At 42.0% G+C, this 24,502-nt stretch overlaps 1 protein-coding gene and 1 long non-coding RNA gene across 2 annotated transcripts in view; one reads left to right on the plus strand and one right to left on the minus strand.

Moving 5' to 3' along the window:
• On the plus strand, positions 1-22,126 carry PRRG4 (proline rich and Gla domain 4). The gene is made up of 5 exons (XM_004607882.2): positions 1-100; positions 7,679-7,842; positions 11,216-11,264; positions 12,701-12,833; positions 21,304-22,126. The coding sequence occupies exons 1-5, from the start codon at positions 1-3 to the stop codon at positions 21,536-21,538; spliced, it is 681 nt and encodes a 226-aa protein (XP_004607939.1). The 3' UTR covers positions 21,539-22,126.
• LOC129405620 (uncharacterized) overlaps positions 17,277-24,502 on the minus strand; it is a 27,952-nt gene continuing 20,726 nt past the window's right edge. The window contains exons 3-4 of the long non-coding RNA XR_008630693.1: positions 22,144-22,227; positions 17,277-19,207 (exon numbers count right to left, since the gene is read on the minus strand). This is a non-coding gene — a long non-coding RNA (uncharacterized LOC129405620). The remainder of the gene's footprint in view (positions 19,208-22,143; positions 22,228-24,502) is intronic.

Consider the following 24,502-nt stretch of genomic DNA (forward strand, 5'->3'; position numbering starts at 1 on the left):
ATGTTGACACTCTTGGTTCTGCTCGGTCAACTGCCCAGAGTTACCGTCGCGTTTCCTCATTGCACAAGAAGACCGCAGGAGTCCAGGCATGCCGGAGAAAGTAAGCGCGCAAATCCGAGCTACGTTGGCAGGTCTCAAATGAGAAGGGGCTAGCAAGTGAGGGGCTTGCCTTTAGCAATCACAGAAATACTAAAAAAAAAAATGTTTTTTTTCATTTGGTCACTGGCCTATTTGGTCGTTTTGCGGTTGTTGTGTTCAGGTTCAATCTGTACAAATTATTTCTATAGGTCTTCTTTGGTAAGTATATGTTTAATTAACATATGGTTTAACAAGCTGAATGGAAAACCTATTGCAATTCGAGAAAAAACCACCGGGTGCTGTTTTTTCTAGATGAGGCTTACTTGGTAATTATAACGAACATAATTACTTGTGCTTCCTGGAAAGATGGCATTCAGGGAGTCCAGAATCTAGCCCGGACTTGTTGTGAGATACTGGGCAAGTTTCTTACCCCTTTTCAGCTTGAATTTCTTTGTAAAACAGTGGAAGGAAGTGAGGAGCGATCATGGGTCCTTACTGACTGGTTAGTTTTGTTCAGGGGGGTCACACCTAGCTCATGGGTTACTCCTGGCTCTGTACTCAGAAATTACTCCTAGCAATCCATGGGGATCATAAGGGATGCAGGGGACTAAACCAAGTGGCAGAGTGCACAGGACCAATTCTTATTGATTTTTAAGTGTCTGATAATTAGGACTTTAAAAAAGTCAGATGTTTCCCAAAAAATTAGATTTAGGGCTTGCTAACCTACATGCCTCTTGAGTTCCTGTCCTATACACTCAGACGCATTCTTGCCCATATTTTTAAAACCTAATCTAGAAAAATAAGAAAAGGGGGGAAACAAGGAAAAGAAACCTTTGGCACTCAGCCTTCTTTTTCTGTGTGACCATTGTGTTTTCTCACCAGAACCAACGCATTAGATCTACTCCCCCACAACCCCCGTCCCTCATTCCTTCTTAGCTGCTCCTATTCTCAGCTTTCATTTGGGAAGAATTCGTTACACTCTTACTCCTGAATTACTTATTAATCATTAATATAGCTAATTGTGTTCAACATCTTAAGTGTATGTCTTTGTGTGTACATGCATGTGTGCATTAGATAATACCAACCTGGGATGGCAAAGCAACTGGATAGTCTAGAGAGATTTTGGAGGAATATTATTAGTATCTTCCAGGTTTACTCACATATAAGATTGATGGTCCTTAATGGGACTACAGACTGATCCCCAAAATATTTGTGAGTGTAGAGTATAAGACAGGAAAGACATCAGAAACTATGAAAGGAATTTAGAGGTCATGCTTGAATGGGAAAGTCTGGTCATGTCTGTGAGAGATGTAAATAAGGGATCCTATATATTTTAAAAGCTGATTTGTTCAGTTAGTAACCATTTTGCTTAACATATGCTATGTGTTAAACTTTTTTGCTGCTTCATGCTATGTATTGAAGATGCGGAAGTTAAAGGCTATACGACTTTTTTTAAAATTTTAATCTGGCAGAGGCTCCATAAAATATATGGCAGAGGCGCATATGCTGCCTGAGCCCATGTGCTGCTTGCGCCCACGTGGCCGAGCACATTCGGTGCCTGAGCATATGTGTCGCCCGCATCTCCCCTCATTTTTTTTGTTTGTTTTTTGGGTCACACCCAGCAATGCACAGGGGTTACTCCTGACTCACGCAATCAGGAATTACTCCTGGCGGTGCTCGGGGGACTGTATGGGATGCTGGGAATCGAACCCGGGTCAGCCGTGTGCAAGGCAAACGCCCTACCCACTATACTATCACTCCAGCCCCCCACATCTCCCTCTTGAGATGTGTACTTTCATGCTTTCATGTCTAGTGCTAGAATGTGTGTAGAGCTCTCTCCACCCTTGGAGAAGCCCACATTCTCTCTTGAGCACGCTACTCTTACTCTTCTCTCTCCCACTTATCCCTTCCTCCTTTCCTCAAAAACCTCTAAATAAAATATGTTTACTTCAAAAAAAATATGGCAGAGGCTGGAACCCAGTGCCAAAAGCAGAGAAAGAGTAGGGATAAGGTGTGGGAAGATGGCTCGAAGGGCTGAAGCACATGTTTGCATGTAGGAATATCAGTTTTGATCCTCAACACCACATGGTTACCCCAAGAAGAAACTGGGAATAGCCATAAACATGACTGGGTGTGGTCTAAAAATAAAAAGTAGTGGTAAATCTGTTTCTGGAGGAGCTGGAGTGATAGTACAGCCGGTAGGGTGTTTGCCTTGCACTCGGTCAACCCAGTTTGATTTCCAGCATCCCATATGGTCCCCTGAGCACCTCCAGGAGTAATTCCTGAGTGCATGAGCCAGGAGTAACTCCTGTGCATTGCCGGGTATGACCCAAAAAGTCAAAAAAAAGAAAAAAGACTGTTTCTGGAGAATTACATGTGGAAGCAGTCAATGCTCTCTAACTGCAAATGGAAGTCAGGAGGAAAATAAGAGACCTTCCTCTGAATCCTGATAAAGACTTAGGGCAGAGTTGAAAATGACTTCAAAGGAATTTATAAAACTATGGAGATAAAATATAAAATTATGGGAAAAGAAAGGAGGAAATAGACTATCTGGATTAATGATTTGAAGCAACAAAATGTGCTCTTCAGATGACAACAGCCTTCGAGGATAGCTACCAAAAGAGACTAGTAATATAAAGAGAATCTGGGGAGCCATTACAAAAGCAAAGAATGTAGGGATAAACAATGGTGCTTAGTGGCAGAGCCCACTCTTGCATTGTGAGGGCTTGGGTTCAATTTCTGGAACTATCAACAAAAATTAGAAAAAAGTCACTGGAGAGATAGTACAGCAATAAGGCACTTGTGTCACACACTGCAGACCTGAGTTCAATACCTGGTACACTATATGGCATCCCGAGCCCTTTCAAGAGTGATCACTGAGTACAGAGTCAGAAGTAAGCCCTGTATAGTCCCAAAACAGCAAACAAAAAAAAGAAGAGTGGGGTTGGGGTATTGATAGTAGGGCTCATAAAATCATAGAGAGACAAGGGAATGTTTTATAAGACTCTGAAGGTCTAAGGTCAACCACAAACAAATTGAGCCAGAGAGAGTGTAGAGTGGCTAGAGCATTTGATGTTTGGCATCTCTATGGTCCCTCTACCACCTCTGAGTGCAGAGTCAGGAGTAGACCTTGAACACTGCTTATTGTTGCCACCCCCTCAAAAAATCAGAACAAACAATTTAAAAATAAAATACAATCAAAATATAAACCTTCACACTTAGGAAGCTCAAAAGGACAACATATTTCATGAGGGATAAAGATTTTCATTGGCATAAATCTCATTTCAATGGCAATAAAAGTTTTTCTCAGTAGTTATTATTTAAATTGAAAGTAGGAGAATGGGAAGGTAGGGAATATTTTAGGGTTTTCTTTTTTTTGGTTTTTGTTGGCTTTTGTTTTTTGGGTCACACCCGGCGATGCTCAGGGATTACTCCTGGCTCTGCACTCAGGAATTACTCCTGGCAGTGCTTGGGGGACCATATGGGATGCTGGGAATTGAGCCTGGGTCGGCTCAATTGAGCCACGTGCAAGGCAAATGCCCTGCTGTGGTATTGCTCCAGTCCGAAGGTAGGGAATATTTTTATTAGATAGCATTGTTGAACAAAAGACTGTGCTAGATAAGAAATTTAGAGTGTTTTTTTTAAGCCAATAAAATGTAAAACTTGACGTGTATGTGGAATGTAACAGTACAGAAGCAGAATTTTTTTTTGCTTTTTTTTGGGTCACACCCAGAGATGCACAGGGGTTATTCTTGGCTCATGCACTCAGGAATTACTCCTGGCGGTGCTCGGGGGACCATATGGGATGCTGGGAATCGAACCTGGGTCGACTGCATGCAAGGCAAACTCCCTACCCGCTGTGCTATCGCTCTAGCCCCAGAAGCAGGATTTTAATTCCCCTTTCTTTTATGGGTGGTAGGATTGGGTCACACTCAGAGGTGTTCAGAGGCTGTTCTTGGCTCTATGCTTTGGAGTGACCCCTGGAGGTGCTTGGAAAACCATGTTTGGTGCCTGATATCAAACCAGAGTCAAATCAGAGTCAACATTCGAGGCTTTATGTCCTTTATTCTCTCCAGCCTTGTTCTCCATTCTAAAAATAGATTTCATATAGCAGGTATAGCTAAGTCAGTCTCATTACTAGCTTAGTATTTCAAACCCCTTGCTGGGCCAGAACAATACTACAGCAGGTAGGGTGCTTGCCTTGCATGCAGCCAACCTAGGTTCTATCCCTGGCACCCCATGTGGTTCCCCCAAGCATTGCCAGGAGTGATCCCTGAGTGCAGAGCCAGGAGTAAGCCCTGAACACAGCTGGGTGTGGCCACCAATCAAAAACAAAAACAAAATACCCTAAGCCAAGCTAACTATCACCAACTATACTTATCAAATTGCTTCAACAGATAGATTTGAGGTTTAAGACTTTTCCCACTATAGGAAACTTTTTGAGCACCTCTTATGTGACAGGTACCAACACCCTGCTTATGAAGCTTCTTTTCTCAGTGAAGGGAGCAAAGAAAATATTTTTTTAAAAAACTATTGCATACCAGGTGATGATAGGTAGTACTGAAAAAACAAAGTCTCAAAGGGTCAGGGAGTGACAGGGAACAATGGGTGGAGATGCTGGTTCAAGGTAACACTAAACCAGATACCACAGGAGGTGAGAAAAAAAGCTCAAAGTTTATTGAAGGAAATAGCAAGAATAAAGGCAAATGAGGTTAGGCCTTGACAGCCATAGCTGCTCCAGAATGTTAATAATAACAGCAACAGCAACAACAACGGGCTATAGGAGAACAAGGAGACTACTTAGAACTCTACTTAAAAAAAAAACAAAAATTAGGGCTCGAGCGATAACACAACTGGTAGGGCATTTGCTTGCACGTGGCCGACCTGGGTTCAATTCCCAGCATCCCATATGGTCCCCCAAGCACTGCCAGGAGTGATTCCTGAGAGCAGAGCCAGGAGTAACCCCTGAGCATTGCCAGGTGTGACCCAAAAAGCTAAAAAAAAATTTTTTTTTAATCATAGCCATTGCAAGAATGTTGATGTGTGTTGGTAGAAATTTGGACATTTTTAGTTCTATCCCCATTTGGTGGTAGCATAAAACTACAAGAATAAAAAGGAGATGAAAGTACAGAAATATTTCATCACATTGGACTGCCTTTTAGAGTATGTCTTCAAACAACTACTCTAGCTTTTCCTTGGATTCAGATAACTCATCTGCCTTAATTAGAACATAGGAACAATTACTCTAGTATTGCATTAGTCAACAGAAGCCTAATGACTACCATTTAACAAATAAAAAATTACATAATAGCCATCTTAGAAGGGTTGAAAATTTATATTTATTATAATTTTAGTAATAAAATTATTACTGTACTTAATCCAACATGTCTAAAATAGTTTAAAATATAATTAAAATAAAGATTATTAGTGAAATATTTCACATTATTTTTAAAACATAATCTTTGGGCCAGAGTGATAGTACAACAGGTATGGTGCTTGCCTTACATGTGGCCAACGCAGATTCAATTCCCAGCACCACATCCCCCAGGGCCTCCCAGGAGTGGTCTGTGAATGCAGATCCAGGAATAAGTCCTGAGCACTGCAGGATGTGGCTGGCCCCCAAACCAAAATAAAATAAAGTCTTTGAAATCTTGTGCCTGTTTTACACTTAGAGGATTTTTTAACTCAGATGAGTCATATTTCACCTTCTCAGAAGCTGCTGAATCTAGAGGATACTGTACTGAACAGAGCAGCTGAATAAGATTCAGAGTTATTTGGAAGGGCGATTATTTACCGCAGTGTTTCCCAAAGTGGTCAATATGCTCAGGAAGTGCACCCCCATCACTATCTGGGGAGGAGTAATGGTCGCAGGTACAATAGGGTGGTGCTGTTGTTCACTTAATAAAGGTAGATTTTTCTAGGGACACTGAATGAGATATATTTTTTAAGTCTGGTAGATCAAATAAGTTGGGAAACATTTAGTTTAATAGAAAAATATCCTGGACAAGGCTTGACTGTTCTCGAGTGTTTAGGAGTAAATATCAATCTGAGATGGCTCAAAAATCCTGCTGGTTTTTCAAGCCATGCTCTCTCAGTCTTGAGCTGCCTTGATTGTCTATTTGAATATAGTCTTCCTTTTTATAGTAGGTTACAGTGAGAAAAACAAACACTTTTCAGTTCTTTTAAGCATTTGTGGGGTGGGGGCTGTTTTGCTTTCTTTTTCGTTTGTTTCTTTCTTCAGTGTCAGAGAGAGAATCCAGGACCTTACACATGCAAGGCAAGTTTATCCGACCACTGAGTGATACCCCGGTCCTTTCCCCTTGGTGTAGTTAGTCTCAGAGAGTTTCTGAGTTCCAGTCTTGGTAATATGAGCTGGAGCAAGATCATTAGTTTTATTTATGTGACACCCAAATGGGTCTCAACTTTGTGAGTCTTGGGACGCAGGATGTAGCTAGATTAGAGAGTTTGTGTCTTCCTTGGGCAAGGTCCTGGATGTGATTCCTGTATTATTTATTTAAATATTTTACATATTTAAACTATTCTTTTAAAACTTAAAAACCTAAGTGATTATTTAGTTCATGTCCTCGTGAAATTTTACCGGCGGTACATGATACATAATTAATAACACCAAATCAAAACTAATAATCTCTTTCCTCTAATTCTTGGCCCAATACCCTGTGCATTACATCAGTCTAATTTTCCCAGTGAAGGTAATCAGGAACTCTTTAGAAATAGAATATTCTGGGTTAATGGAGCGATAGTACTGCCAGTAGCGCATTTGCAGTTGAACCAAGTTCGTTCACAGGCATCCCATATGGTCCCCTGAGCACTGCCAAGAGTAATTCCTGAGTGCAGAGTCAAAAGTCACCCCTGAGTATGACTGGGTGTGGCTCCCAAGATAAAAAGAAAAAAGAAATAAAGAAATAGAATAACATGGACTTTCATTAATGGGAAAATAATTGTCTAGGGGGAAATTTGATATTCAGACAGTTGGCTCTGTTAATGATTTTTAATGTAATCAATTATACTAATATTTATAGTTTATATTCAGAGAAAGTTATTTTGCTAATGTTCTCTCTGCAAGATTTAAAAACCATGCAAAAAAGTCTGGTGCAGGGCCGGAGCGATAATACAGCAGGTAGGGCGTTTTTGCCTTGCATGTGGTCAATTCAGGTTCAATTCCTGGCATCCCATATAGTCCCCTGAGCATCACCAGTAGTAGTAATTCCTGAGTGCAGAGCCAGAAGTAATCCCTGAGTTTCACCAGGTGTGACCCAAAAAGCCAAAAACAGAAAAAAGAAAGTCTGGTGTAATTTAACTACGTCTAAAGATCTGTCTATTTTTCATACAGTTAAAACAGCAATTTTCTGCCTTTTTTTTTTTTTGGCTTTTTGGGTCACACCCGGCAATGCACAGGGGTTATTCCTGGCTCTGCACTCAAGAATTACCCCCTGGCGGTGCTCAGGGGACCATATGGGATGCTGGGAATCGAACCTGGCTTGGCCACATGCAAGGCAAGCACCCTACCCGCTGTGCTATCGATCCAGCCCTTTCTGCCTTATTTTTTTATAACTGTTTGAAATTTTTCTTTCTTTATTAGTCTTTACATCAAAAGAAGAAGCAAGCCTTTTCATACATAGACGCCTTCTATATAACAGATTTGATTTGGAGCTCTTCACTCCCGGTGACCTAGAAAGAGAGTGTATGGAAGAACTTTGTAATTATGAGGAAGCCAGAGAAATTTTTCTGGATGAAGATAAAACGGTAATTTGATTGATGATTTGGGGTCAGGGTTGGGGGAGAACACTGGGCCATACCTGGCAATGCTTTGGGGTCGGTCCCTGGAAAGCCATCTGCTGTCCCATATGCAAGGCAAACATCTTAACCCCTGTACTTTCTTCTGGCTTCTGGTTGATGACGTTAATTGAAATTTATTACATTTTAAGAAAATGGCACTCTTGTTATTAGTGATTTTGTGGTTAAAATAAATCAGAACTGGGAGCATGAGAGATAGCATAGAGATAAGATGTTTGTCTTCTGGTGGCCCTAGTTCCATCCCTGGCAATGCATATGGTCTTGCAAGCAACACCAGAGTTACTCCTGAGCACAAAGCCAGGAATATCTCCTGAGATGTGGCCCAAATTTTTTTAAAAGATAGTGAGGAGCCAGTGAGATAGCATAGTAGGTAAAGGTGCATCCCTTACGTGTGGCTGACCTGGGTTCAATCCCTAGAACCCCAGATGGTCTCGCAAGTCTACCAGGAATGATCCCTAAGCACAAACACAGGAGTAAGCCTGAGCACCATCCTGAGCACAGCTGGGCGTGGGTCACTGTCACTGTCATCCCGTTGCTCATTGATTTGCTTGGGCACCAGTAACATGTCCATTGTGAGACTTGCTGTTACTGTTTTTGGCATATTGAATACGCCACGGGTTGCTTGCCAGGCTGTACCGTGCATGCAAGATACTCTTGGTAGCTTGCCGAACCCAGGTCGGCCGCATGAAAGGCAAACGACCTACTGCTGTGCTATTGCTCCAGCCCAAAAGTCAGGATTATGTACCTGTCATATCTTTCCATTTTATTGAGATGCTAACAGCCTATTTCAGCTTGATTTTGTACTAATTGTCATAACTAATGAACTATCAATTATGCTGTGGTTTTTATGTGTGTTTAGTGTTACATAAAAAAATTATGAGGACTGGAGTGATAGCACAGTAGGTAGGGCATTTGCCTTGCATGCGACTGACCCGGGTTTGATTCCCAGCAACCCATATGGTCCCCTGAGCATCGCCAGGAGTGATTCCAGAGTGCAGAGCCAGGAGTGATCCCTGTGCATTGCTGGGTGTGACCCAAAAAAGCAAAAATAAATAAATTTTAAAATTATGAAAAGAAATCATAAAACAGTGAACTAAACATCAGGATATTATTTGAATTAGTTCTCTGACCCAGGCTTCAATCATCCAAGGTTCAAAGCAGTGTCTTTTCTCAGTGACCTTACCTTTTTTGATTTCTATATTTATATTTCGAGTATGTATTAACTCTACTATAAGCCAAGTGCTTTGCTAGTCCCTGAGGATCACTGTATCACTGTATCACTGTCATCCTGTTGTTCATCGATTTGCTCAAGCAGGCACCAGTAACATCTCCATTCATCCCTGTTGCGTGCTAGTGTAGCTCAATGGCATATCAGGGGCTCTTTCAGGATCAGAAGAATGAGGACCATCATTGTTACTGTTTATGGCATATCAAGTACGCCACGGGTAGCTTTCCAGGCTCTGCTGTTTGGACGGGATACTTTCGGGTTCTCCAAGAGGGACAGAGGCTTTTGGGGTGGCCTCTAATTGTCCTTACATGTGCTCCCGGTCTACTGAATGCAAGCTTTTGGTCGACTGGCACGTTGTAACGATCTGCACACTGACAAACACGCACCTGCCTGCGTCTCTGGGCAGTACCTGTTGGTTCACTCTTCGCCGGTTGGCACCGTTGCCACCCTCCTGCCACGATGAGACAGTGAACCATCAAGGGGGTCCCTGAGGATACAAAATATAAAACTCTCGAATTCAGAAGTTTTATATTTTGGTATATATGTAATTTAAGGGAGAAACCTTTGTAAGGTCTTCCTTAAAGTACAATTAAACCCTGTTTATTGACCTAGACAAGGTACAAAAGAGACAGATAGCACTGTCTTGTGATAATCTGACATTGTCTTGAAGAATGTGACTCATATCTTGACTTTTGTAAGTTAAATAATGCAGCTCTTTTCCCCCTTTCTCAGGAGTTCCATTTCACTCTTTAGTCATTAAGTATCTTCCCAGGTATCTTGCCTAACCAGCGTAATGGAACCCAGTTCTTCATTCTTCAATTATTGTTCCCCCTCCTCCCATTTCCCTGCAGGCATCTGTTGCACTTTACTGGAAAGAAAAACAAAGTGTGTGTTTTATAGTTGGTCCTGTTGAAATTTTGCTCTATTTTTCACAAACTTATTTTCTAATTTCATCATGGTACCTTAAAATCTACTTTCATTCTTTTATGTAGCAATGAATTTGAACAGTTTCAGGATGTCTTTCCAAATCAGCAATACTTCTCAAAAAAAATTGTGTTAATAAAGGAGCACAAAGCTTAGAAACATTTTGACTTCTTTTCACTTCACTCTTTTTTTTTTTTTTTGGGTCACACCCGACGATGCACAGGGGTTATTCCTGGCTCTTCACTCAGGAATTATCCCTGGCGGTGCTCAGGGGACCATATGAGATGCTGGGATTAGAACCTGGGTCGGCCACGTGCAAGGCAAATGCCCTACCCGCTGTGCTATCGCTCCAGCCCCATTGACTTCTTTTCATAACTAAGGAGTCCACTGCCTTAATATTAACCTTTGGTATAAGTTCACCAATTTTTTTCTACTTTTTTTTCCTTGGTTTTTGACCTGCACCCAGGGCCCTGCCTTCTGAACTGTTTCTCAGGCATACCTGGTGGTACTCAGGGCTTGCTCCTGGCTCTGCTCTGAAGGATCATTCTTGGTGGGACTCAGGGTCCAGGGGTACCAGGAATTTAACCCGGGCCAGCTGAGTGCAAAGCAAGCACCCTGCCCACGGTACTATCGCTCTGGCTCCTCACCAACTTTTTACTTTTTTATTTTATTATTACTTTTCTCTTTGGTTTTGGGGCCACACTGGCGATGTTCATGGGTTACTCCTAGCTCAGCACTCAGGGATCACTCCTGCTGGTGCTCAAAGGTCCATATGGGATGCTGGAGATCCAACCCAGATTGGTTGTGTGCAAGGCAAGTGCCTTACCTGCTGTACTATCTCTGGCCCCTCACCAATATTATTATGCTAAAATTTTTCTTGATGTTTGAGTTGTGGCTCTTGGCAGGAGACAGGAGAGTAGTGGGGTACAGTGGTAGAATGCTGGCGCTGGTGGTAACTTCCTGAACAATTCTGGAGTTGGGTGAAACACTGGTGAGTGGTAAATTTAATTAAAGTGAGTCATGCCCTCCAGCTTGAATGAACTGGTCTCATACCTGTAACATATGCCAAGAATATACTGCCCCAAGTCTTGGTCAGTGTGACCAAGTGAGATGATAATAAAGACATTAAATAAACATTAAGTAAACTTGATGTTTTTAACTTCTTCTTAGATGAAATTTTGGCAAGACTATTCAACAAAAGGACCCACCACAAAAACAGGTAACGCAAAAATGAATGTAATCGAATATTTTTCCCATCTCTCTAATAGGTAGATATATTAGTTTCATTGTTCAAGTTGGGTTGTTGCTCAACATGCATGCCTTGTAAATCCAAATAATTTTTCTCAATTACACAGTAGGCTCCTGAAACAGAGAAAGCCATATTCATCTACACACTGAGAATCAAGTTTGGTGAGATACTAGGGAAATGAGATAATTGGCTAAAAGGTATTTTAAACAGCCAACAAGTCAAGACTTGTACAGAATAAAAATAGGACCTAATTAGTTTCAAGTAGTCAACTTTACAATTTTTTTTACTATTATAGATAGAATTAATATGATTCTAGAGAAATTAAGATATCTAGATATTGGGATTAGGGGTGGGAACATTGTTTACCTGAAAAATTATTGTAAACAACTATAAAAATCACTATATCACTGTATCACTGTTATTTAATAAAATAGATAAGACTGCTTGATAGTATACCTAACTTCTAGGTAGGGGATGCCTTATTTGTTTAATGTATTAACCACTTCATATGCTTTTTAGGCAATTTTTTCCTAGTCACATTTCCATTTTCCTTAAGTAGGATCCAACCTAGAGAGACAATATCATAAATAACTACACTATAGTTGTTTAATACATTAACCTGAATTAATGCCAAAGTGTATGTAGCTGAGCAAAGACTGTATCTATTCCACTTACTGTTCAATATCCATTTAATATATCCTTTTAAAAAAGAAATATAGCCATAATTGGTGCCAGAGCAATAGTGCAGCAGGTAGAGCACTTACCTTGCACACAACCAGCCTAGATTCAATCTTCAGACCGTATATTGTCACCCAAGCTCTGCAAGAGTGATCCCTGAGTGCAGAGGCAGGAGTAAGCCCTGATCACTGTTGGGTGTGGGAGGAAGAGAAGGAAAAAGAAGAGAAGGGGAGGGAAGAAATAAAACCATAACAAGAGATTTCAGGGAGAGCATTTAAAATTCATTGAGATCAGGGCTATAGAGACAGTATAGCAAGTAACGCACTTGCCTTGCACACATCAGACCTTGGTTCAATCGTCAGCACCCCATATGGTTCCTAAGTCCTGCCAGGAATGATCCCTGAGCATAGAATTAGGAATACATCCTGAGCACTCCTGGGTGTGCCCCCCACACACACACACAAAAAAAAATCATTCAAGTCTTATTTTCAGTATAGTCTTCTTTGGAGGGGAGAGGGCGTATTTGTTGTGCTGATAGGGTTGGAACCCTGGGTTTCACACATGAGAATCATGCTGTGTAACTGAGCCACACCCCAGCCCCTAGCACAAAGGCTTTTTAAAGAATCAGTGTTAATTATGAGACACCTAATGGTATGCTTAAACCCTATTGAAATCAAAAGGTAGTGCTTTTCACATGTTATATTTATGTCTTTTAAATTCTTTCTAAGATGAAAACAGAGAGAAAATTGATGTTATGGGCATTCTTACTGGACTGATTGCTGCTGGAGTATTCTTGGTCATTTTTGGATTACTTGGGTACTATCTTTGTATTACTAAATGTAACAGACAACAACATCTAGGGTAAGTATCAAAATTTAAAATACTTCATTCACTATTATGTATTATGTGTTGTGATTTTTAAATAGATTGAGCAAACAGCTAAGTTTTGTAACTAAGTTTTTTATTTTGGAAAATTTTAGATAGATATAAAAGTTGCAACAATAGCACAGAGTCCCCATATATCTTTCCCTCCATTTTCACAATTACCAGAGTGCATTTGTCAAAACTGAAACACCAACACAGGTACATTGCTATTAATTGAACTCCAGACTTTATTTAGATCAGTTCTTTTCAAGTGCCATTCTTCAGACCATTGTGCCACCACTGACTTTAATGTTAGCAGTTTTTCTATTGGTTTTCTCTTCCTGCTCCAAGATTGAGATACCACATGGCATTGAGCTGTTGTGTCTCCCCAGTTTCCTCCAATCTGTGACACTTGTCCATTCTTTACTTAACAACCACATAAACATCTTGGTGATGTTATTTCTAACGGCCTTCAAAAGAATTAGTTCCACAAATGTCAGCTTGATTTTTTTCAGCATTTCCTTCTAAGACAGGAGGCAGAAAGCAATTATTTCCAAAGGTAAGAGCTCCTGCAGTTTGTTCTGAGTCAGAGAGTTAACTGATTGGGTCATGTGATTACCAAAATTGAAAAATAATTTTTTATTATGTTTTTAAGGGTCAAAGAGATAGTACAGTGAGTAAGGCACTTCCTTTGCACACAGCCAACCCGGATTTAATCCCTGGCACCTTATATGGTCTCCCAAGCACTGCCAGAAGTAATTCCTAAATGCAGAGCCAGGAGTAACCTCTAGCATTGCCAAGTGTGGCCCAAAAGTAAACAACAACAATAAAAATCTTTTAGTATCCTTGTTAAAATTTAAAGGTTACTATATCCTATACAGCTAGCAAATACAGGTATGTAAGTATAGAAATAAGGCTATTCCAAAACAAAATCAAGAACAACAACAACAAAAAAATACAGGGCTGGAGACATATGCTTTGCATGCAGGAGACCAGATTCAATCCCTGGCACCACATCGTCCCCTGAGCACAGAGTTAGCTTTAGCTAGGAGTAACTCCTAAGCACTTCCAAATAAAACAAACAAGCAAAAACAAAAATTATGATGTGCTGACATTTACATAACCCAATTCACACTTTTAAATTCTGTAACTAAGCTCTTGATGGTGAAAGAATTGTGGAACTAGTTATGATATGCATAATTCTGTGAATAAAATTCTGTCACTGTCATTCTGTTGCTCATCAATTTGCTCGAGCGGGCACCAGTAATGTCTCCAAGTGAGACTTGTTACTGTTTTTGACATATCGACTATGCCATGGGTAGTTTGCCAGGCTCTGCCATGCGGGCAAGATACTCTCGGTAGTTTTCCAGGCTCTCTGAGAGGGATGGAGGAATCGAACCCAGGTCAGCCACGTACAAGGCAAACGCCCTACCCGCTGTGCCATAGCTCCAGCCCCAGGTATAAATAAAATTAATACCACTCAATTACACATATTAAATATTTAAAGGGCATATTTTGTTATATATATGCATACATACATATATGTATGCACATATATACCTTGCTACAATTTTAAAAAAGTTGTTAGGGTAAGACTCTGAGGGAACAGATGTGATTTAGGAGTCATCTACTGGCAGATCAAAGCTAATGCTGTGAGAGTAGGCAAGTTCCTTGAATGAGATGAGAGAAAGGACAGAAGGATACAGATGTACAGGATGCACAGAACCCAAGTGAAGAAAGAAAGCAGGCTGAAGATATAAACATAAAATAAGTTTATATCCCCAGGCTGGAATTCCAGAACAGCCCCATTGGGAATTAACATGACTTACGAGCAAGGCAAGTGCCTTAACCCTATATTCTCTCTACTCTAAATTTTCCTTTCTATGTTGAGGTATACTTGACATTATTATTGTTTCAGGTATAGAATATAGTGGTTTTGTAAGTTTAGTTTGTCCATCACCACACATAGTTGCAAAATGTTTATTTTGTTGTTTAGTTTTGTTTTGGAGGCACAGCTGGCAATAATCAGGGGTTACTCCTGGCTCTGCACTCACTCCTACTGGTGCACTGGGGACCACATGGGGTGCCAAGGGTCAAACCAGAGTTGGCTACGTGCAAGGCAAGTATCTTACTTGCTGTACTATCTCTCCAGCCCCAGTTACAAAATATTTTTTCTTGTTTATGAGATCTGTTAAGAACTATTCTTTATAACCCTCAAATATATATGCAGCATGGTATTTGTTCATCTTTTTATTTTTAGGAACACCACACCCAGTAGTGCCCTGACATTCCTGGTGGAGCATAGCCTGAGTGGGCAGTAGAGCTCACGCCACTGGTCAGCACTGCGGTCACCAGACTCAGGGGTCACTAGAGTTGCCCCGGTAGTGCTCAGGGAGACATTTGGTGCCAGGGATCCAACTCAGAATCTTGCATATGCTAGCCATGTGCACTACCACTTGAGTATCTCCCCAGCTCAATACAGAGTTAGCTTTGGTCACAATGCTCTACATTTGTAATTTGTACTAATTTAGTTAATTACTGGAAGTCTGGACCTTTTAATTCCCTGGTTCTAGCAACTTACTTTATTTTTCTTAATTTCTTAACAAAATTATCTTTTGTTTGTTTGTTTGTTTGCTTGCTTTTTGGGTCACACCAAGAGATGGTCATAGGTTATTCCTGACATTGCACTTAGGAATCACTGCTGGCGGTGCTCAGGGGACCATATGGATGCTGAGAATTGAACCTGGGTCGGCCGCATACAAGGCAAATGCCCTACCTGCTGTGCTATCGCTCCAGCCTCAGCCATTATCTTTTAAGCAGACAGATTTCTTTGGGGAGTGTTGGGGGATCAGTACCTGGGAACTGTTCTTGGCTCTTGCTTAGGAGTTGCTTGTAGTAGTTTTTTGGGGGGCAGTGTGTGGTGCCTGGTATCTAGCTGAGGTCAACTGCATGCAAGGCAAGCACCTTAATCCCTGTACCATTTCTCCATCCCAAGCTTTGTAGTAAAGTTCCTATTAAACAGATAGGAAATGAACCAGGTCATTATGTTTTCTAGGATTGTGGACTAAGGTTTTATTCCAAATGGCTTTTTTCACAAGTTGGAGGACTCCTGGAAACTCAAAGATGATGAAGAAATAGGCAAAAAAAATATTTTGGAGATTCTTCTTGCCTTTTATCTTACCCTTCTTTTTTTTCTTTTTTCTTTCTTGTTTTTTTTTCTTTTTGGGTCATACCTGGCGATGCACAGGGGTCACTCCTGGCTCTACACTCAGGAATTACCCCTGGTGGTGCTCAGGGGACCATATGGGATGCTGGGAATTGAACCCAGGTCGGCCGCGTGCAAGGCAAACGCCCTATCCGCTGTGCTATCTCTCCAGCCCCCTTGTTTTTCTTTTTACCATACTTGGCAGTGCTCAATGCTTACTCCTGGCAGGCTTGGGATCATATGGGATGCCAGGGATTGAGCCCTATCCTTGCCCACAATAGACTGGCCTATTGCCCAGTCACTTAACTCACTCTTCTTTCTTTTCCACCCTACTCATATTTTCTCCAGAAAGTTTTGTATGCCCTCATGTTACGTTTCACTTGGCATTTATGATAGCACAGCCATTGTTCAGTGTCCTCACATGTGCTATTTGCTTCTCCCATCTCCTCTGTTTTCCTTCCAGGTTTCTACTCTTCTGCATTGCTATATCTCTCTACCTGATACCTTTTAGCCATGAAACTTAGCTTCTTCCCTGCATGAGAATAGAAGCATAATTCAAAGACAGGGAGAGCAAAATGGTATCATGATGGTGTTGATCTTCTATATATGTCACTGTACCATTGCTGGGGTTTCCCCCAAAAAAGAAAAAGACAGTCCTATTGCCAAGGAAGCATTTGATAGTTCTCCATTGCTAAGAATATAGAGATATTAAGTCCCGCTGTTTGTTACATAACTTTTCTTTTTCCCTCCTTGCCCCGCGCCACCAAGTTCACGCCTGTTTAGTAATCGCCACGCTGCCTGACAAAGGGAAAAAAACCGAAAAGGATGGTTATTTCCCGTCATCAGCCGGCGTGGGGCTCTGGCTTAGTTGATAGTCTAGTAGAGTGTCTGCAAGCACTTTCTGGAACCAAAGGTATTGTGCTGGTATCGGCTCCGGCTCGATATTCCACCAGCGTCCTGCTGTTCCATGTACATAATTCTTCCCCTTGTATCCCATTCCCACGCCGCCAGGTCTGTTTGCTTAATGGACATCACACTATGGTTGACGCCACGCCGCATTTCTTTTTTTTTTTTAATTTAAATTTTATTGAATCACCATGTGGAGGGTTACAAAGTTCTCAGGATTATGTCAGTTATACAGTACTCAAACACCCCTCCCTTCACCCGTGCCCATATTCCATCACCAACCACCTCATTATACCTCCTGCCCCCTCCCGCCCCCCCAGTCCCCGCCCTTGTAAGTGATAAGTTTCACTTCGTTTACGCTTTATCTTGGTTACAGTCCATGTTTCAACACATAATTCACTATTGTTGCTAGGGTTTCCCCCCAAAAAAGAGAAGACAGTCCCACTGTCAAGGAAGCATTTGATGGCTCTCCATTGCTGAGAATGTAGAGATATTAAGTCCCGCTGTTTGTTACATAACTTTTCTATTTTTTCCCCCCTCGTCCCGTGCCACCGAGATCACGCCTGTTTAGTAATCACCACGCTGCCTGACAAAGGGAAAACAAACCAAAAGAGATGGTTATTTCTCGTCATCAGCCGGCGTGGGGCTCTGGCTTAGTTAATAGTCTGGTAGAATGTCTGCAAGCAGTTTCTGGAACCAAAAGTAATACGCTGGTATCGGCCCCGGCTCAAGATTCCACCAGCGTCCCGCTGTTCCAAGTACATAATAATTTATTCCCTTGTATCCGATTCCCACGCCACCAGGTCCGTGTCAGCTTAATGGACATCATACTATGGTTAACGCCACGCCTCGTTTCTTCCCGAGAAAGAAGGATATTTCTTCTCAGCCGGCGTGGGGATATGGCTTAGTTCAGTCTATAGAGATGGCTACCACTTTGGTGGCCTTCAATATTTCAGCAAAAGACTTACTATTCTTGTTAGGATTTCCCACCAAAGTCCGACCCGTTAAAAGGGAACCATTTCATATTGGTGATGATTAAATGACAATAGGTTGCGCGGCCATGGCAGCAGCCTCGCGGCTTTGAATTTCTGTATAAAGTCCAGGGAAAGTACAGCCAGAAATTACACATCGCTACAAACTTTAACCCTATTATGGTCCCCCCAAAGTCCAACCCATTACAAAGGAACCATTTCATATTGCTGATGATTAGATGACATTAGGCTGCCGCGGCCACGCGGTTTTGGGTTTCTATATAAAGTCCAGGGAAAATTCTGCCTAAAATTCTATCGCTACAATCTTTTACCCTTTAACAAAAAAGCTTAGTACTATTGTTTGGAGTTTCCCCCCACGTTAAGCCCTGCCAAAAAGGAACATTTACACGTTGCTGACAATCAAGAGACATTAGGCCGCGCGGTTTTGGATTTCTATATGAAGTCCAAGGAAAATTCTTTTGGTAATTGCATCACTCGCTGGCAGCGCCTGGGCCAGAAGCTCCCAGCACACAGTTTGGAGGCATTTTGGGGGCGCCGCTCCTGTCCAAAGTGGTTCAGTTGCCTCCGGGGTTGATCTCGCGCGGGGCCGCAAAGGAGCGTCCCCACATGGCTCTGTGCTTAAATGTCGGCCGGCACAGGGCGGATCTGGGAGTCCCGCCCATCGGCTATCCCGGGCTTCCTGTAGAGTCTAAAAACCGGCTATGGTCTCGCTGGCCACGCCGCGTTTCTTCCCGAGAAAGAAGGATATTTCTTCTCAGCCGGCGTGGGGATATAGCTTAGTTCAGTCTAGAGAGATGGCTACCCCTTTGATTGCCTTCAATATTTCAGCAAAAGACTTACTATTCTTGTTAGGATCTCCCACAAAAGTCCAACCCGTTATAAAGGAACCATTACATATTGCTGAGGCAGCGGCCGCGCGGTTTTGGGTTTCTATATAAAGTCCAGGGAAAGTACAACCAGAAATAACATCACTACAAACTTTTACCCTTTTATGGTGCTCATAAGATGGAGAAACCTAGAGAGAGGCTCGGCATCTCCATTTTGCGCTCAGAAAGCCATGGACCCTGCGCTGTGCTCGGGAGGAAGGGATTGAGAGAGAGAGGTTAAAAGAATTGGGGAATGCCCGGTTTCCACTCTCGCAGCCCGCCATGGGGTCTCCGATCCTGTGCCGGAATTAGTTCAGTGGGCTGCTTGGAGTCCAAGGGCGCTCTTTTGGGGTCTTCCATCATGCTCGATCCGCAGCAGGGCCCAAAGGCACACTCTCAAGTCTTCAAGTGGGAGAAAGGTGAGGGAATAATTGAGAAAGAAATGAGTGAAAAATAAGATCATCACCAGAAAAGTTTGTTTCTCAAAAATAAAATTCCAAGAAATGAGAAATAAGATCTTCTTATTTCTTAATTTCTATAATTTTTGAAGGAAAAAATTAGATTATTTGAGATGTCACTGATGCATATGTTCTGTTTTCAGTTATTTGAGATGTGTGTCAGAAATTAATTTGGAGAGCTAGAGCAATGTGTAGTACAGTGGGTAGGGTGCTTGCCTCCCTGAAGGTGACGAGTCCAATTCTCAGCATCCTATATGGTCCCCTAAACCACCAGGAGTGATCCCAGAGTGCAGAACCAGAAGTCCTGAGCACCACCAGGTGTGGCCTAATTATTGCTTATAGTGTCAGACATATCATTCCCTGAGCACTTGATTTGTATGCAGAAGGCATCTCTGTGATATCTGGAGAACCTTCCAGAGTGAGCCCCAAATACAGTCAGGAGCAGTCCCTGAGCACTGTCAGGTGTGACCTCAAAACTAGAAAAAGGGGAAAAAAAGAAACTACTGTGTAAATATTTAAATTACTTTGATGATAATTTTATATTATTTCTGTATCTTAAAGTTTGAAAATCTGGGTCAGAGTGGGTAAAGCACTTGATTTGCATATTTCTGACCCAGGTTTGATACCCTTCAAGTCTCACCAGGAGTGATCCCTGGGCACAGAGCCAGGACTAAGCCCTAAGCACCACTAGGTGTGCCTCACACCTCCAAAAATTTGAAAGCCAACAGAGAAGAATACAAATAGAACTTCAGTTACAAGCAATAAAAGTGGCAAGTGATTAGCCTACAATAAATACATTCCAGATTTCTGACAGCAGGACTATGTTAAGCCCATAACTAGATCTGTGATGCTCTTAGTCACCTCTCCACTATTTAACGACTAATATTCCTGTTCCTATATCTATACATATCTTCTGTTTTTCTTCTCTCTTTCTCCTTCCCTCCAGTTTCTTTTAGCAAGGCACCACATCTGGGGTTCTCAGGGCTTACTTCTGGCTCTGTGCTCAGGAATCATTCCTGAGGTGCTCAGGGAACCACTGGTGGTACCAGAGATCAAACCCAAGTTGGCCATGTGCAAGACAATTGCCCAGTCCACTCCAGCCCTGCTTCCCTCCAATTTTAGATCTTATTACCTCTCAAGAAAACTGATTTAGTTTGGACAAGTTTGCAGTATCGTGGGTCTGCTACACAGTCTACTTATTGATTTGAATAGTGTAAATACTGACTAGAGTATACTAGAGTATACTAGTCATAGACTACTGTGAATTTTTAAAAAACATTTTGGGTCGGGGCTGGAGAGATAGCACAGCGGGTAGGGCGTTTGCCTTGCATGCGGCCGACCCGGGTTCAAATCCCAGCATCCCATATGGTCCCCTGAGCACGGCCAGGGGTAATTCCTGAGTGCAGAGCCAGGAGTAACCCCTGTGCATCGCCAGGCGTGACCCAAAAAGCAAAAAAAAAAAAAAAAAAACATTTTGGGTCACACTCGATGAAGCTCAAGGGTTACTCCTGGCTCTGTGCTCAGGAATTACTCCTGGCAAGCTCAGAGGACCATATGGGGTGCCAGGAATCAAACCCTGTTTGTTAGTCTCATGAAAGGCAAACACCCTACTCACTGTATTATAGCTCCAGTCCCTTACTGTGAATTTTGATTTTTCTTTCGCCTTTACTAAACAGCTCGATTCACAATATTTATTTATTATTAAGTTTAGATTTGGGGGCTACTCTGTGGTGCTCATGGGCTACACCTGGCTCTGTGATTAGGAATTGCTCCTGGGGTGCTGGGATCAATCTTGGGACTCCTGCATGTAGAGCATGCACCCCAGCCTGTTGGGCTCTCTCAGGTTCTTGATTTTAAAGCTCTTGGTCTTTCACCATACCAAGACTATTTCAGAATTCATGAATAAAACTAATTATTTTATTTAATATATTAGGTTCAACTTTTTTCAAAGTAGTTTGGTCTCTTAACTTTGCCATCTTAACTCTTATAGACCTAAAATGCTGCCTTTTCTAGACCTTAATGTTGTTTTTCTATGTTTAGTTCTTCGACTGCCTACATGAGAAGGGACAGACATGGCCCCACCATCATTTTCAGAAGCCCTGAAGAAACTTTCTTGAACCTACCACCACCTTCAGTGGAGGACTCAGCACTCCCTTCTTATGAACAAGCAGTGGCACTGACCAGGAAACACAATGCTTCGCCACCACCACCATATCCTGGGCCAACAAAAGAGTTTAGGGTGTTTAAAAAGTCTATGTCTCTCCCATCTCATTAAGCCCATCTCATTAGGCCTTGGTGGAAGAGGACATTTGTGTTATGTGACTGCATTTTCCCCCTAGATCAAAAAGGGAACATCGCTTTCACACTTTTATGACAAACTGCAGGGAATAAAGGAGGAATAAGCGTGTGTCTGACACACTCCAGAATGTCTCTCACACCCTGAAACTGAGTGGGCTGGAGCAATAGTACAGTGAGTAGGATATTTGCCTTGCATGCAATGGACTCAAGGTTTGATTCCTGACATCGCAGATGATCCCCAAGCCCTGTCATAAGTGATCTCTGAGTACAGGGCTTAGGAGTAAGCCCTAAGCTCCACTGGGTTTGGCCCAAAATTTTTTTTAAAGAAAGAAGAAGAGAACCCTTCTGAGGCTGGGGCGATGACTCCAAGTACACATGTTATGCGTGTGGGAGACTGTTTAATCCTGGCTCCACATGGTCCACTGTGCACCTCTTGAATGATCCTCACGCACTGAACTGGGAGTAGCCCTCAGTAACACTAGGTGTGTCCCTCGAGCTGTGCCCTCAAAAAAAAAAAAAAAAAAAGAAAGGAAGGAAGGAAGAGCACTTTTGAGATCTGGGAATTCAGGAAAAGCAGCCTACCTTGCAGGTATGAAGCCTTGAGTTTGATCTGCAGCAACACCCACATGCTGAGTTCAGTCCAGTCAGCACTGTTGTGTGCATTCCCTGTGTCACAAAAAAGCTGTATGAACTCTGGTATACCACAGGCCAGTGTGTAAGAACACAGAGATGAAAGTGTAAGTGCATGGCAACCAAGTATGCAATCCCCACTAGCAAATCAACAACAAAGGGAAAGGAAGGGGAGGAAGAAAGAGTGCATTTTGTTTATGTTAACAGTTTTTTTTTTAAAGTGTTGAGCCAAAAAGATAGTCCAAGAATAAGGCGCTTGCTTTGCATGCAGGTGACGCTGGGTCAGTCTCCAGCATTGCATCTGGTCCCCTCAGCGCTATCAGAAGTAAGCCCTGAGCACTTCCAGGTTTAGCCCCAAAACAAAACAGATAAAAATATTATTTTATGGATGGCATAGCTAAAACTGGCAAGCTGTTCATAAATATTTTTTGTGTGAAATCAAAGTCCTAGATTTTTTGTGCTGAATATTAAAGTATTAGACTTTCTAATTATTATATGATCTCAAGTCATAATATTGGATCCACTCTTTATAAGATTTCATTTTAGTTATAAGAACTTCAAAGAATTTAACATTTCAGTATAAACTGGTGACTTGATATAATCACTTTGTTTTACATGTATGTATTATTTCAGTGCTAAAGATTGAACCAGATTGAACCCAGTCCCTCACACATGCAAAGCTAGTGTTCTGCCATTCCCATGGTGAATTAAATCCCCATCTCCTATATTTCAAATTATTTCTTAGAATTTACCACATTTTGTAGGTTTTACTGCTAACTTGTGCTACCAGTCATGTTTCATTATAAGTGGGGTGAGTGAGTTTTTTTTAAGAAAAAACAAACTTAACAATTGAGGCGTCAGAGTGATAGTATAAGTGCAGGTAAGGTATTTGCCATGGGCACAGCCATTTTGGGTTCAATTGTCATCACCACATGTGGTCTTCCAAGAACCACCAGTAATGATCCCTGAACTCCCTCATGTGGACCAGTGTCCATTCCACACCTCCACTCTTCCCTCCCCCGCAAAAAACACAACTTATGAGAGCTCTCACTCTTTCTGTTGCCCTGAGGTGAGGTAAGGCCAGAACCATACACCATGTTGAAGCTAAGTTGAGTTTCTTGAGGTCTCAGGAGCCCAGACCACAGGTGTGTGATCTGGATCATCATGTGGGCAAGACAGGTCATGTCGAGGCTTCCACTACACCTCAATCTGGGCCGGCAAGACCTTTCCATCAACAACTTCTGTGAAGTGGTCAGCAAGAAGAGCGGAGATAAAGAACATCAAAGAAGATAACTTTCCTGCTTACCAAGATTTTTGTGCTGCCTGAAAGGACATTTGGAATAAAACCTGGGCACTCCATTGTTTCCTATTTCCTGAGAGTACCAGCTGAGATTGAGCTGAGACTCTCTATTAAAACCAAATCATCTTATTTGTTTTGGGGCAGTTTGGTGTATGTGTGGAGAAGGCACACCTACCTGTGCGCAGGGCTTACTCCTGGCTCTGTGGCTTACTCCTGGTGGGACTCAGAGACCATATGGAGTGCTGAGATCAAATCCAGGTCAGCCACATGCAAGACAAAATGCCCTACCTACTTTACTGTCTCTCCAGTCCCTAAAACTAAATCTTAAATCAGATAAAAACAAGACCTCAATCCTTTCAGATGCCAAGGACTCTCATTTTAGATTCTCAGAGACTGTTTATTTATTGCAAACAAATCATCTGACAGCCTTAAGCTGGAATTATGAAAATGTTCTTTTTGAAGTTATTATATTATCTATTAAAAGTTTATTACTATTAGTCATACTTTGATTTTTACATAAACACTTTCTTTAATCCTCTTTGAAAGATCAGAGATAAATTCTACTTTGCCCACATTTTTTTGAGCTGGGAGACGCAGGGGGAGGAGCTGGCTCTCCCAAGTTTCTCAGGAGGTTCAGGCTCCCCACAGCAATTCACAGCCAATGGGGCAGGTGGCTCAATGCAAAGAGCAGAGGATGTGATGCTGCTCCAGCCCTGCCAGGCCAACAGCAAGGGCCTCTAGGGCCATATGCCATGGTGCTCAGGGGCTCCAGGTCTGGACCACTCAATGCTCAATGTTTGGGGGACAATATGGAGCTGAGAATCAAGCCCAGATAAAACTGCTGTAATATTTCCTGGCCTCTTTATTCACCTTCAACAATCATACTAAGGCAGAGAAGAAAAACTTGCCCCAAGCCCAGAATATTAGTCAAGGCTAGGTTTAGAATCAACAAAAACACTCTGAGGCCCATTTTTTAGAAGCAAAATTGTTAAATCCAGACAACTTGTTACT

Source organism: Sorex araneus, chromosome 6 (assembly GCF_027595985.1).
Source record: "Sorex araneus isolate mSorAra2 chromosome 6, mSorAra2.pri, whole genome shotgun sequence".
In the NCBI taxonomy this organism is placed as follows: Eukaryota; Metazoa; Chordata; class Mammalia; order Eulipotyphla; family Soricidae; genus Sorex; species Sorex araneus.